Genomic DNA, 13735 nt, shown 5'->3' with positions numbered 1-13735 from the left:
ATCCAGTTGATCTTCCTTCCACTCTGTTCTGTTTGATAAGAGATTGGTGATGTGGACCACCCCAACCCCGCTAGGCATGCTTATTCACCACATTTGGACACTTACAAGCAACAATTTACAGCATAACCTAAATCTGGGAGTCCACAGCACAGGGAAATGCAATAATGGAGTGTGGGGTACATGACTTTCTAGAAGTCATTTTACTCTGGACATTCTCATCCGCTATCTGTTTCATACCCTCAGGGCACTGGTGCTGGGCTCAGTATGGGGGAGGGGCATAAGGCCTCGCCTATAGAAGAGACTTATCCAATATATTAGTCTGCTAGAGCTGCCATAACAAAATACCACAGGTCACATGGCTTAGACAATAGAAATTTATTTTCTCATAGTTTTGGATGCTGGAAGTCCAAGATCCAGATGTGAGCTGGTTTGGTTTCTCCTGAAGACTCTCTCCTTGCCTGGCAGATGACCACCTTCTCACGTGTCCTCACATGTCCTTTTCTCTGTGGTACGCATCCCTGGTGTCCTTCTGTGTCCTAATCTCCTCTTCTCACAAGGACACCAGTCAGATTGGATTAGGGCCCATTCTAATAGCCTCATTTTTAACTTAATCACCTCTTTAAAGGCCGTCTCTCCAAATACAGTCAGATTCTGAGGTACTAGGGGTTAGGCCTTTAATATATGTATGGGGAGGCACAATTTATCCCATAACACCCAACAATCAGTGACAAACTAGCTTCTTTAAACTGGGAAAAGGGAGGGGAGAGGAAAGGGGGAGAGAAAATGTACCCAACAGGAAGATGAGCTAATTCAGAACATATTAATCACAGACCATGGACAAGGAATCATATAAGAGTATTTAATTAGTTAGGAGAGAAGGGAACTCTAAAACTGCTGATTGCTAACTCTAGTTTTATGGACAAACCATATAAAAAAAAAAAGGCTAGATCACAGTGACATTAAAATCTCCCAATACTCACTCTGTCTTCGGCATCTATTTCTTTAGAGGAGAGAAGATTTCTACCATCCTTGGTGAGTAAAGGAAGCAGAGGGCACAGTTTGATAGACATTAGTCTTAAACAGTTGCAGATAAGATAAATCACAGGCAATGGGCGAACTCTAGTGTGGGAGCTCCATGTAAGTGAAGTAATTTTTACACCATGATACTCTGCTAAAGGCATAATTTATATGATCACCAAATAGCTTAATTAGTCCTCCTGTTAACAGTCTCCAATTTCTATCTCCAACGTCTCTTTCCTAGGAAATCCAGAGCCCAACAGAAAAACACTTTGGAACCCAAACCTGACTTTCTTTCACAGACCCAGGAAAAGGTACGTATCTTAGAGTAAGCAAGGAGAAAGAGAAAAATGGGAAGAGAAAGAAATAAGTAGAGGAAGAAAAGAGAAAGAAAAGTAGAAAAAGAGCATCCAGAACAAGATTCAAGTTTGGCACCTATCACAGGGCATGCTCAGAAATGAGAGCCGACAGGGAGCAAATGCGGAGGCTGACAGCTTTTCAGCTCCCTGAGTCAGTCTGTCACCGTCTGGCTTCACTACCTGGCTCGATAAATTGTGAGTTCTTCTCACCATAAAGTGTAGATAATTGAGCATCGTCAACTGGAGAAAAAGAACCACCATGTACACATTTTGAATAAGGTCTGTTCAATCAGCCCAGGCATAATGGATGCCTTGCCCCGTGCTCAGCATTATCTCAACCATGAACCCTAAATAACTTGAACCCAACTTGTCATGAATCAGGGACCAAAAGGTCTCAGGCTGTTCCAGATTGAAAATTCTATGATTGTAGAGTCACTATGGGGAATCCTCAGTGAAGCATAGAAAAGTATTAGGGCTGTGTATAGGTCACTAGCTTTACTGAGTCACCTAGGCAGTCCTGTTGTGTGACAATCTATACCTATAGGGTTTTGATGGTGATTAAGGGGATCTAGTACATAGCTAATGTTCTACTGGGAAGTGTTTTGAGAAGTCCCTGTAAATGACTGTTTCTGTACTTAACTGGTGAACTTTAATGTGAGAAAGGCCATTATTTAGTAAAAAAATGTAATTAGGGGCCAGCCTGGTGGCTCAGGCAGTTGGAGCTCCATGCTCCTAACGCGGAAGGCTGCTGGTTAGATTCCCACATGAGCCAGTGGGCTCTCAACCACAAGGTTGCCGGTTTGACTCCTGCAAGGGATGGTGGGCTGTGCCCCCCTGCAACTAACAATGGCAACTGGACCTGGAGCTCAACTACGATTGAAAGCACAACAACTTGACTTGGAAAAAATCCTGGAAGTACATACTGTTCCCCAATAAAGTCCTGTGCCCGTTCCCCAATAAAATCTTTAAAAAAAATTGTATGTAGTGAAAAATTAATTCGTATTTGAATAAAGTCATTTAATTAGTTAATATTATTGTATCAATATGAATTTCCTAATTTTGATAATTATATTCTGGTTACATAAAATATTAATATTTGGAAAAGATGGGTGAAGGGCATATAGGAATTATTTGAGTATCTTTTTGTGTGCAAAATTTGTATAAGCTGAAATTACTTCCAAATAAAAAGAATGTTTTAAACTATGTACAGTGTCAGATGGGTAATATTGGGGTTATCACTTTGTGAGGTATATGTCTAATCACTACATTGTTTTGTACACCTAAAACTAATTTAATGAAAAGATATGTGGGGGGAAAAAAATGTTTTTAGAGATTTAAAAAGGTAATTCCCAGGGTTTGACAGTTTACCCATAATTTGTGACGGGGGGGGGGGGGGGGGGCTGGACCCATAAAAAAGTACCTCTTCAGCCTCTCTCCTTTGCTGCCAAAGTAATAAAATCCACTGTGGGTCAGATGAAATAATGAAAGCTGTGGCTATAGTAAACTCTTAAACAAATGTTAATGGTAATAATTACAGTCTCATGTGGAGATGCTTCTCTATAAATAAAGGGAGGAACAAGCCATTATACTAAGTACCCTACCAATATTCTCCAAGTAGCTTACAAAGTGCTTAGAAATTGCAGTCCTGGCAGTAGGAAGCAGAAAATCATTGACGGTTTTGAGCAAAACAGGCAGATAAGAACAACAATCCCTCAGGAAGATTCATCAGGCCTCTAGTACATCGGGTGGATGAAGTGGGAAGAGTCTAGACTCAGCAAACCCCACCAGGAGTTAGTCTAATAACTGAGGAGTAAACAGTCTCACTGAATGGGCCTTGAGAGGAAGAAAGCTGGAGGACAGTCATTTTGAAGGACTCATGGATTTGGGCAGGACTAGCCTGGAGGTGGGGGAGGAAGGAAAGAAATGAGTCAGAAGTTACTTGAAGATGTCTCACCAAGATGACTGGGCAATGTGGTGGTGTCGCTGAGAGGCAGATGGAAAATGGAAGGAAGGAGACACCATACATAGAGCTTGGGCTGAGAACTCAAGAGGCTCCACAGGCCATGCAGGTGCAAAGAGGGGCTGTGGGGTCTGCGAACCTGGAAGACTCTTCTCTCTAAAGAGGGTGACTCCTCCAACGGGGCTGACATTAAGTTGGCATCAGCAGTCCTTGCCTTGTGGGAATGCACTTTCAGTGTTACCAAATCTTCCATTTTTGCAAACTGAAGTCAAAAATCCAGATCTGTTATGTGAAATCTCTTAACTCTTTAATGTGGGCAATTAATTTTTAAAAAATTTTGAAGCATGGCATGTGCCAAACTAAACACATCTGTTGGCCAGATTCAGCAGGCAGGCTATCAACTGTGACCTCTGACAAAGAGAGACGGTCAAGGGTCAAAGTTCATAAACTGTCACGATGATACATAGGGAGATAAGAAAGTGTAAAGGGATTTAGTAACTAAAATAGTATACGTAAAGCTTTTGCCAGGTATCTGAACTGTATGAATGTCCCTACCCTTCAAGTCTATATATGGATTTGAATTTATACGGGAAATTTAAACCTCAAATGGTTAAATCACAAGAATTTGAGTGCTTACTGTGTGCTGAGTACACAGAAGTCAAGGAATTTCAAGTCTAACTGGGGACGAAAAAATATGCCCTCTGGAAAACTTTAGACAAATTATGAAACAACCTGGGAGACTGCTTTCTCCACATTATGCTAGAACATGAGAGATGAGAGTCACCTTAAATCCTGGATTCCTGCCCCCATCACTTCCATTTAGCAAATTTTGCAGTAATGAGAGAGAGAGAGAGAGAGAGAGAGAGAGAGAGAGAGAGAGAGAGAGAGAGAGAGAGAACTTGAATTTGTAACCAGAAATCTGATTTCCTGGACAGTGGTTACAAAGCCACAGCCTCTATCCTCCCCGCGGCGTGGGAGGGTCGTTAGCTGGGTTGGGGGTACCTGGGCGCAGAGACGAGGATGAGTGGCCGGCGGAAACCGCGCCCTGTCACGTTTCTCTGCGGGAACCCCTGTTTTTGTAACTGTCATTACTCTTCAAGAAAGCAGGCACCGAAATAGAAAGTGTCAAAGAGATGATGACAAGGAGAATAAAAACAAGGCAGAACTTTTTTTTCAGTCCCACCTAGCCTCCTCCATCCAGAAAGCCTGCGAGCCTCCTCCGGCCTCATCAAAGCGCCGTCGGTGGGGCAGGAAGCGGGCGGCTCGGGCGGCGGGTCCTCCTCGGAGAGCGGCGATTTCCTCCCGAGCTGCCCAGTTATCTCCACAGTCGCCGAGCAGCTCGGCGGGGAGCGCGTTCTCTCCCCCACCCCGGACTCCTCAACCCACCCACCTACTTCCTCCGCTCCATACACACACAAGCACAGAGCTGCCAAAAATTTCCACCCTCCGCCCCCCTCCCTCGCTAACTTCCTTCCAGCATTTCCTGAGCTGGATGATCCTAGGATTTGTAAGAGAGGAAAAAAAGGAAGGCATTGAGGGCGGGCGAGAGACAGGATGCTTGCTTTTCGTTTTACTGAAGCCGTCTGAAGGCAAGATCGAGGGCGCCGGGAAGAGGACCCACGCAGCCCGGCGCGGTCTCCTCGCCTCCCGCGGCGGCCTCGTTCCCCGCGCCCGCGTCCTCCCCTGAGCGTCTCGAAAGGCGGAAAGCCGAGCTCGCCCTCTCTTCCAAGCGCAGGAAAACTCCTCAAGACACCGCAGGAGCCTGTGAAAGTCCCTGGGACTACAAGTGAGGAAGTGACACTCCCAAGCGAGCCGGCCCGCAGCTGCCATCTCTGCACGGCCTCCGGCACCGCGGCCCTGGAGGAGAGCGCCGTGGATTTCAGGCTCCGCGCCGCGCGGGGTCCATGCGCACTGCCCCGGGCCAGAGTTCTTCTGGACGCCCATGCGGCCCCCCAGAGCCGCACTGCAGCGGGTGATCTAACCCCCGAGACCATCTTCGGCGCGGTGCCAAGCAGAGGGGAGGGGGAGACGGAGGGGCAACCTCTTTGGGACTAACTCATGAAGAACAAGGGTGCCAAGCAGAAGCTGAAACGAAAGGGAGCCGCCAGTGCCTTTGGCTGTGACCTGACCGAATATCTGGAAAGCTCCGGACAAGATGGTAACGTACCTTCGCCTTTTTTTTTTTTTCTTTAACTTCTTTTTGTTTAGGGGAGAGGTGGACTCTCCTGGGGTGTGTTAGATTCAGTTCACAAGTTAATGTATTCCAGGCCTGTGTGCTGGGTTTCCCTTTTTTTTTTTTTTTTTAAAGAACAATGTGATTTTTAAGGTGCACAGCGCTGCCACCCCCCCGACGTGCAGAGGTGGGGTCAATCCTTTCGTTTGTCTCACACAAGCCGTTAATAGGCAGTACCGCTGCAAGTACAACTGGCTACCTCTGGGGGTGGGGGTGGGAGCTCCAGAGGTCTTGATCGCAAACTGGATATTGGGGAAGAGGGATGAGGGCTGGACGTGTGGGGTAGTGATCAGTGGCCTTCTCTGGGTCCGCAATTATGACCACCTTGGTGTCCCTCCCCGGATCTCCAATTTCATCGCTCACGTCTTTTTTTATTAATGTGCTGGAAGGCAGGGGGTGCGGTGGATCCTGGCTGGGGGAGTGGTTGTACAAACATTTTCTGAATTTCTGAACTGATGCCAACTATATAGTACCTCCCCCCACCCCTTCCCAACCCCCAGACCCTTTACCTCCTCTTGACTTTCCGATCAGCATTTGGCGTGTCAGACAAGAAGAGAGCTGTATAAAGGTCAGAGGGCCTCGATTTTAAAATAGTTGAGGGTATGCGAAAGGAAAGGATAGGGTCTCTGTTTTCAAAGTCAGATGGGAAAAAAAGAAGGAATCCTGCAGAGTAGAGATAATTTAAACTTTTGTTGGGGGAGGGGGAAAGAAAACAATCTACAATACAATAACAGCACTTGAGGTAAGAAGTTTTTAATCATAGGAAAGTTGAGGGAAATGAGCATTAAATGACTCCTTTTGTAAGGTTGACTGGCCTTGCATTTACCCGTGACAAAAAGGCCTTTTCTTCAGACACTTCAGTGAGCGAGAAGTCCTCCACTATATGGGCTGTGTGTTGATACACAGATACAACAAAAGAGGTAACTGAAGGGCTGTTTAACTGTTGGGAATAATTCTGCCTCCAGGAAAATAATCTCAAAAACTATGTGATTAGCTTCTATCAATTGTGTATCTCAAAAACAGTGCAAGGCTTTTGTTTTAGTTCCTTCTTTCTTTTTCCCTTTTTTTTTTTTTTTAGAGACTGAGCACCACCTAGTAATTTGCAGTGGTGTGATACTCCTGTGGTATTCTAGAGTTCAGAGTCTGCTGTGTCATTAGGACAAATGGCTTAGTATTTTAGAACTAGGGGGACCACAGGTTTCAAAACTGCGTCTTTTGACAGTGAGGCATCACTGAGTCAATTCATTTCATCCTCTCCAGCAAAATGGAGAGGTAGATTTGAAGTAAAATCGCTTAGATTGAGGTTTTTTGAAGGTGAGAGAATTCAAGTATGCGTCTTAACCAGTACCCTCAGAAGTTCAGAATAAATGTCCTTAACACCTGTTTGTGGAGGAGCCTTCAGGTTACCATCCAGGGACACTACTACCAACGCTCCTAGAACTCCACCTTCCACCACGTGCGTGTTATTCTGGGTCCTCCCTCCGAAAGCTCTGCGAGTTGCATTGCAAGGGGTGTCGGCCAGTCCTGCCCCATTCTTACAATGTTGTAGGTCGTAGGATGAGCCAGGAACCCCAGGGTTCTGTGAAGACACCTCAAAGGAAGCCTTAGGCAGCTTTTCTCTCATTTGCTTTATATTTTGAGATTATATATATAGATATTTCATTTGGAAAAAAAGGAAGGGGGTTACAGCTTAAAGAAAAAGATAGAAAACCAATCAGTCCCAAGGCTTCTTGCCCTGGGGAGGAGGGGAGGAAGCCCAGAGGTAAGCGGACCTGCCTAAGGTCACACAGTTAATCATGCAGGATGCGGAGGGCCTTGGCCTCTCAGGCTCCTCTCCCTCCCTGGCTTCCATGCTTAGGCCAACATTCTCCTCTAATGATTTTTTTCCCCCCTAAATTGAAAGCAGACAGCCCTGCCACAGGATCAGCAAACTTTCAAAACTGACTGACATACCTGAATTGGGTTCAGGTTTGAAACGAAAGGAAGCTGACCCACTTAATGATCCAGGCACAGTTCTTGTGCCACGTGGGAATTAGGCACACAAAATAAATAGCTTATTTAAATAAGAGTAATTACGATTTCTTTTTTCCCACATCTAAAAACAGTTAGATCGTTGTTTCTTATTTTTGTTACAGTGTAGCATGACTAAATTGTTTTCCCTAAAACAATGTGTCCTCTTTGTGGACTTTCTGAAACATGTATCGGTTAATAGACAATTAAGTTCAAGGCCTAGACTCTGCTTCCACAGAGGAAAAGCTGACCTGGGCACAGCCCCTTTGCCCACATGACCTTGGAAGTTCATCCCAGAATCCTGAGGGTAATGAGTCAGCGTGGTAACTAGGAGCCAGGAGGCTGGGGAGGGTTTTAGAAGACGGACAGCACAGTTACTTAACATTGGAGGACAAGGGTAGAGTGATGGACTCTAGAGACAGAGAAAAATAGATTCAGGTCTGGGAGTACAAGGCAGAACAGAACAGAGATAAAAGGAAACCAAGCAAGCCCTTGTGCTTGAACAGGGAGGGAAAGCCCTGAGCTGGGGTGGAGGACAAAGCTGGTGACAATTAGCGATACTTAGGCCCCCTGAACATGGGGAAGCTATACCCCTGAGGCTGAGCACAGAGGATGAATGTCATCTACTTCTGTAATTTGCTGTGACCCAGCCCTGCTACTTTTAGTTGGACAAATCTGACAGAGCAGGGTGTGTGGGTGACAAATAGGTGTTCAGCTTGGAGCGGATGTTGCTCAGGGCCAGTTGTCATCCTTAATCTTTTGGAAGCTGATGAAAAACAGAAACCCTTTCCCTTAGAAAAACACACACACTCAAATTGTGTATACAGTTTCTGCAGGCATCCACATAGATGCCAAATTCATACCCTGCTGTTGATCGTCCCTTGCTGCACACAGGCCTCATGTGAAGAGCAGTTTTCCCCTTTTGCTTCTTTAACTTTTCTCCTGCCTGGTGAGAACACCCAAGAATGGCATGAAGTTGCTCCTGGCCAACTTGGCGGAGGCTCTTCCTCTTCCCCTGCAGCATAGTGGCGGCTGCCCCAACCCCCAGCTCTCCCCTGGGAACCAGATAACTTTCTCTTCCTGTCTGGAATAGAGGGAGAAGATCATCCCTTCCTCACCGCTAATGCTGAAAATAGTACTTTTCCTTTTTTTCTTTTTGACCACTGTATACAAAGGCCCTTGCTTGCAGCTATGTAATGAAAACCACATCATTTTGTCGCCTGTGGCTGGGAGGCTGCGCATGAGTCCTGTGAGGCCAGACTGCATCCATGAGCATTTCCTACCTCTCCCCTCTGACCCAAGTGCACTGGGTCTTCCCACAGTGCTGGGAGATGGCAAGGGACGAATCAGAGCGCATTGTCAGGAAAGCTGTCTTCTGCTTCTGTGCTGGCCCTACTCGAAGCAGTGAGGACTTTCTTACCTTTCCAAACAATCTTTGTCATTTTACTCAATTCCCAGTAAAAAGTGATATTGCTTTGGCCCAGTGGTTGACCATGATGGTGGCACACTGGAATCACATGGGGAGCTTTAAAAAAAAAAAAAAAAAAGGTGATGCCCAGGCCTCTCTCAGACCAATTAAAGCAGAATCTTTTGGTGCCCGGGCATGGGTATGATGATTTGAAATCTAGATGATTCTGAAATGCAGGCCCAGTTGAGAACCACTGCAGCCTAGACCATTCAGAATGCACCTACTGCATGTTTGATAAGAATTGTGAGCCTTTTTATTCCTGAAGATTTTTTTCTAGTTATCAGACTGAAAAGGGAAAGAAAAAAAGAAAAGATTTGTATTTGATTTGAGGAATGGAAAAGGTTCATAACAAAATACATCAATGCCCATTGTAATATAATTTTAAGTTTGACGAGAGTAGGATAGCCCCAGTATTTCAAAGAACATGAACAAGGCAATGAGCACTTTCGCATGTATCTGTTGTACATTTCTGAGGCTAAGTCATTCTTTCACTTTGTTTATTCATTCACTTAACAGCTATGTATTAAGACACTGTGCTAGGTACTCTGGGAGAGAAAGAAACATGCTCCCCAGACTCAAGACATTCACAGTCTAAGGTATGTGAACAAACTTTCAGAAACTAGTGGCTCCATTAAGCTTTGAAGTTGGCTGTCATACCTGAAAGGAAAACTGAAGGAGAAAAACGTGAATGCTTGTTCCACAATTAAATAGATGAGATACCCAAATATAAACAGGAGCAAAGTCTTAGCAAGGAAGGTAAATATTCTTTTGTTCGCAGTAAGATTTAACAAATGGTGAACCAGGACCAGATATTCTCTTCGGCTTAGTTGTTTCGGTCCCAGGATCTTGCCTGGCACATGACTATCATACCTTTCCTGGCTAACTCTTCATCCTTTGGGTCTCAGCTGCTTCTGGAAACCTTACATGATCCTCCCAAGTCAGTTGCCCCTGCTGGGGGATCCTGTTAGGAGTTCCAGAACCTTACTGCCTGGGGTTGAATCCCAACTTTGTCTGTCCCCAGCTGAGTGACCCTGGAACAAGTTCCTTAACCCCTCTTGGCCTCAGTTTACCTATATGTGAAATGTGGATAAGAGGACTGATGTGAAGATCAATGAATTAATATGGGCAAAGCACTTAGCAGAGGGCATACATATGATAAACTATAAATGTAGCTGTTGCTCTCATAACACCCTAGAATTGCCCTGGCATCACCATATACCATCTATGACTGAATGAATGAGGGCTCCAATGAGATGAGTAAATGATATGGTCAGATGAGTTAATCAGTCAGCAAGAGGGATGAGAAGGAGAATTGCTGCCCCATGGAATAGAGAGGCCAGTTCATGTAGGGCTTTCCAGGGAGGAAGCCAGCAGGTAGTGGTGGAAGAGCAAAATGTCAACCTGAAACTGAAGGGCTCTCAGAAGGATCTGAGAAAGACACCTGATCACTACTGCACCCACAGGGAACTGAAAGAATAGACAAGGCCTGGAGGTGGAGTTTGCGGAGACATTACAGCAACCTTGTGGGCTGAGGGGCATCCCCAAATCTGGGCTCCAAGAGTGAAACAGGAAGAAACAAAAGAGGAGAATTAAGACTTTCAACCTGGAGCAAACTGAAGCCGAACTGTAACTTACTCTGTGTAGCCTGGACATGACAAACAACCCACCCAGAGGATAGAAGCCGCTCCTTCCACCTACCCAATTCCTCCCTCCTGCCCACTCTCCAGACCTCTGCCCAGAGCCCCTTGACCACAGGCAAAGCCTCGCCCTTCCTTCAGCCCTCCCCTCCCCCACTGGCAGCTAACCTGATGCCTTCCAGCCTCAGGAGGCCCAGATGTTGGAGCTGCTGAGGAAGCCCGCTCTCCTGTCACCCCAGACCTGCCCTGGAGCCAAGAGGGCCATCTGCTCAGGCAGGAGGGAGCTGGAGGCCTGGGGCAGAAGGAAACATGTTGACACTAGGAACACGTTTTCCCATAGCCAATGCTTTCAGTGGTGGATAGGCTCCCGAATGCCGTTAGAGCTGTAGTTTTTCATGCATTCTTTTTCTCTTACTCCTAAATCTATTAGACATCTGTGGGCTAACCTGGAAACCTTTTTCTGTGGGAGTGGGGAGGAGGGGAGGACACATTGTGAATTCAGAAGCGGATTGACCAGGGCGGTTCTGAAGCACTTGCTGGGGACTGCTTGTTCCTGGGAATTCACCTCACTGCAGAGTTTTCTGTGTGTGGGTGTGTGTTTGTGCAGCAGTGAGTGGAAGAAGGGGGCGGGGCTGAAAGATCCAGGACCCAGTCTAGGGATAAGAAGCACCACCCTACTGCTTTTCCAATCCGTATTGTAACTAGCTATTTTTTGAAACAAAGTAGTGACAGACCCTTCTGGTTGGGACTACCTGGTACTCATTCCCTCCAGAACAGACTGATCAAGCGTAGGTACAGGCCCAGCCTGGTCTTTGGGTCTCCGGGCTCCCCTGCCCTCTGTGTGGTTCCTTCACACCCGTCTTGAGGCCCAGGAACATGGATCTACTTGTGCTTTTTATTTTTTGCTTTGTTTTGTTTTTCACTCATTGCTTTCCATGTGTTTAAGCTAATTTGGCATTTCCCTCCTTAGTCCCACCCTTCACATTTTCTTTTTGCTTATGGGTGAATGTCCCACCCAATTTTCTGAGCTATTTCTCTCTATGCCCCAACACAAATGCCACGCTTGAGTTTATTTAACTGGTCTTGCTGTTCCTTCCTCAAAGGGCTGGCCTCAAATCCTGATTGAGGTGGGATCACAGCCTGATGGGACTTCAGGAGCCCAGATAGCAACCCTTGTTCCTCTCAGCATCCCCAGGATGCAGTTTTAGCTAAGGCTTAAAAATAAGAGACCCCTGGGGAAACACACTGACTGCAATTCAGAGGAGCATAGATACTGGTACTAGATTTTTTTCTAAGAACAACTTTTGGTAAGAGCATTAGGCTGTTGGATGGCTCAAGGAAGAAAGAGGAAGAGGACTTCCCCAAAATAAAGGCTGAGGCCCAAATCAGACCTGCTTATTGTTTTTATTAGTAGTTAGAGTTACTACTGCATTGGTTGCTTACTATGTGCCAGCTACTTTATACACACAAAGTAATATTTTTGACATCTGTAAAATGGGGCATTTTAATCCCCATTTTACAGAGGAGAAAACTGAGATGAAAGAAGTGAAATCACTTGCCAAGATTATAGAGATAGGAAAGGTAGGATTCAAATCCAGGTCTGTCTGACTATCAAGGCCATGGTCTTAGGCATGACCACAATCACCCAGTATATTTCATGATTTAGCATTTACTTTACAGTTTGCCCCCAAAAACACACACACAAAAAAACCATCTCTACAAAAAATAGCTTTTTCTCCCTTTGCTTTGTTCTTTCCCCAGCTTAGATAATTAATAGTAGTAAAAACAACTCACATTTGCATAGTATTTTACCCTCTGCAAGGAGCTTTTCACACACCAATTCTAAACCTACCAGCTTTCAAGTCTAACCAGACCCCACCTTTTCCTCCCAGGCCCCTCCCTGCCCACTTCAGCCACAATCCTCTTTCACTCTGGAAACCTGCTGCTTTAGAGTCAGAGGCACCCAACTTGGTCTTCCTTCTACCTGTTCCTCTGTTTTCTAAGTGGCTTTGTGTGCACAAGTGGATGATGAGCTCCACCGAAGGCAGGTGGCATTCGGCAGCTCACACAGATTTGGCAGCTCACTGTGTGACTCAGGGTGAGCCCCATGGCCAACCCACAGCGGTTGATTGATTGACCCTATTGCCTGCTTAGGAAGCCAGTGTTAGAGACCTTCTAGGAGTCTTGGAACCAGGGACATTGTTGATGTGCTGGAATATCAGTACTCTAAGATTGTTTAAGATTCCCCTCAAGGGCTCATAGCTACTCCCAGACAGAAACTGAGGCTAGACTTTGCACAGGACGCCCCAGAAACACTGTCTTTTCCTAGTGCCTCACCAGTCACTCCTTGGAATGAGCCACATTCTTGGCGGGGCCCCAGAACCAACTGAGTTTCTGGGATTGAGTCTCAGGCACTCTGTTTTAGTGCAAGCCTGGCTGATGCATACCAGATCCTGGTACCACGCCCATGGCCTGATGCTGGCCCAAAATGCCTGTGGAGGCCCCCTCCTCACCATCCCCAGAGGGAGAGGGGTGAATGTTACCACCCAAAAGGCAACATATACCAGCTTTTGCTGTTATAGACACCAGAAAACAGTTTGACATATAAAGTAGGATTCTGACAAACTATACATAAATCTATAGCCTTCATGAAACGCAGTTGAGCTAATTTGTGTAATTATGCATATTTCTTTCCCTGTCTCTTTTTATGTTTTATTCAGAATCCATCCTGTGTAGGGCTGTCAATTCAATGCAACGAATATTTAATGGGACACTAATGTGCTAGACACTGTTGGGTTACCAAGATGCTCTCAAGCTGCTCTCAGCCTAGTGAGCTTGGGGTTGTAAGACAAATAGAAGTACGAGGAAGGATGAAATGAGGGCTTTGGAGGATATTAACACATGAGGCAGGCAGCTGAGTGAAAAAGAACCATCAGCCAATGGGCTGTTTATAAGGGGGAAAGTCAATAAAATGATAAACAAATATCTAACCGTGAATGGAATGACAGAGGTATGAGAAGATGGGGTGGAGGGTTTTTGCAGACAGGAAAC

General features: G+C 45.7%; 2 protein-coding genes across 5 annotated transcripts in view; one reads left to right on the top strand and one right to left on the bottom strand.

Annotated features, from left to right (window-relative positions):
* B4GALT4 (beta-1,4-galactosyltransferase 4) overlaps nucleotides 1-13735 on the bottom strand; it is an 86400-nt gene that overhangs the window by 47231 nt on the left and 25434 nt on the right. The window contains exon 1 of one of the 3 annotated variants that reach the window (XM_074331560.1): nucleotides 4520-4539. The exons of the other annotated variants lie outside the window; for them this stretch is intronic. The gene's annotated coding sequence lies outside the window, so the exon portion shown is untranslated. Of the gene's footprint in view, nucleotides 1-4519; nucleotides 4540-13735 lie in introns of those variants that run through there. 3 annotated transcript variants of the gene reach the window in all.
* Nucleotides 4541-13735, top strand: part of ARHGAP31 (Rho GTPase activating protein 31) — a 103220-nt gene continuing 94025 nt past the window's right edge. Inside the window, exon 1 of one of the 2 annotated variants that reach the window (XM_019729678.2) lies at nucleotides 4541-5494. In XM_019729678.2, coding sequence (XP_019585237.2) covers nucleotides 5395-5494 — 100 coding nt within the window. In that variant the 5' untranslated portion in view covers nucleotides 4541-5394. The remainder of the gene's footprint in view (nucleotides 5495-13735) is intronic. The other variant, XM_019729677.2, reaches the window with a different exon arrangement.

Source organism: Rhinolophus sinicus, linkage group LG01 (assembly GCF_036562045.2).
Source record: "Rhinolophus sinicus isolate RSC01 linkage group LG01, ASM3656204v1, whole genome shotgun sequence".
In the NCBI taxonomy this organism is placed as follows: Eukaryota; Metazoa; Chordata; class Mammalia; order Chiroptera; family Rhinolophidae; genus Rhinolophus; species Rhinolophus sinicus.
This window is presented reverse-complemented; position numbering and strand designations above follow the sequence as displayed.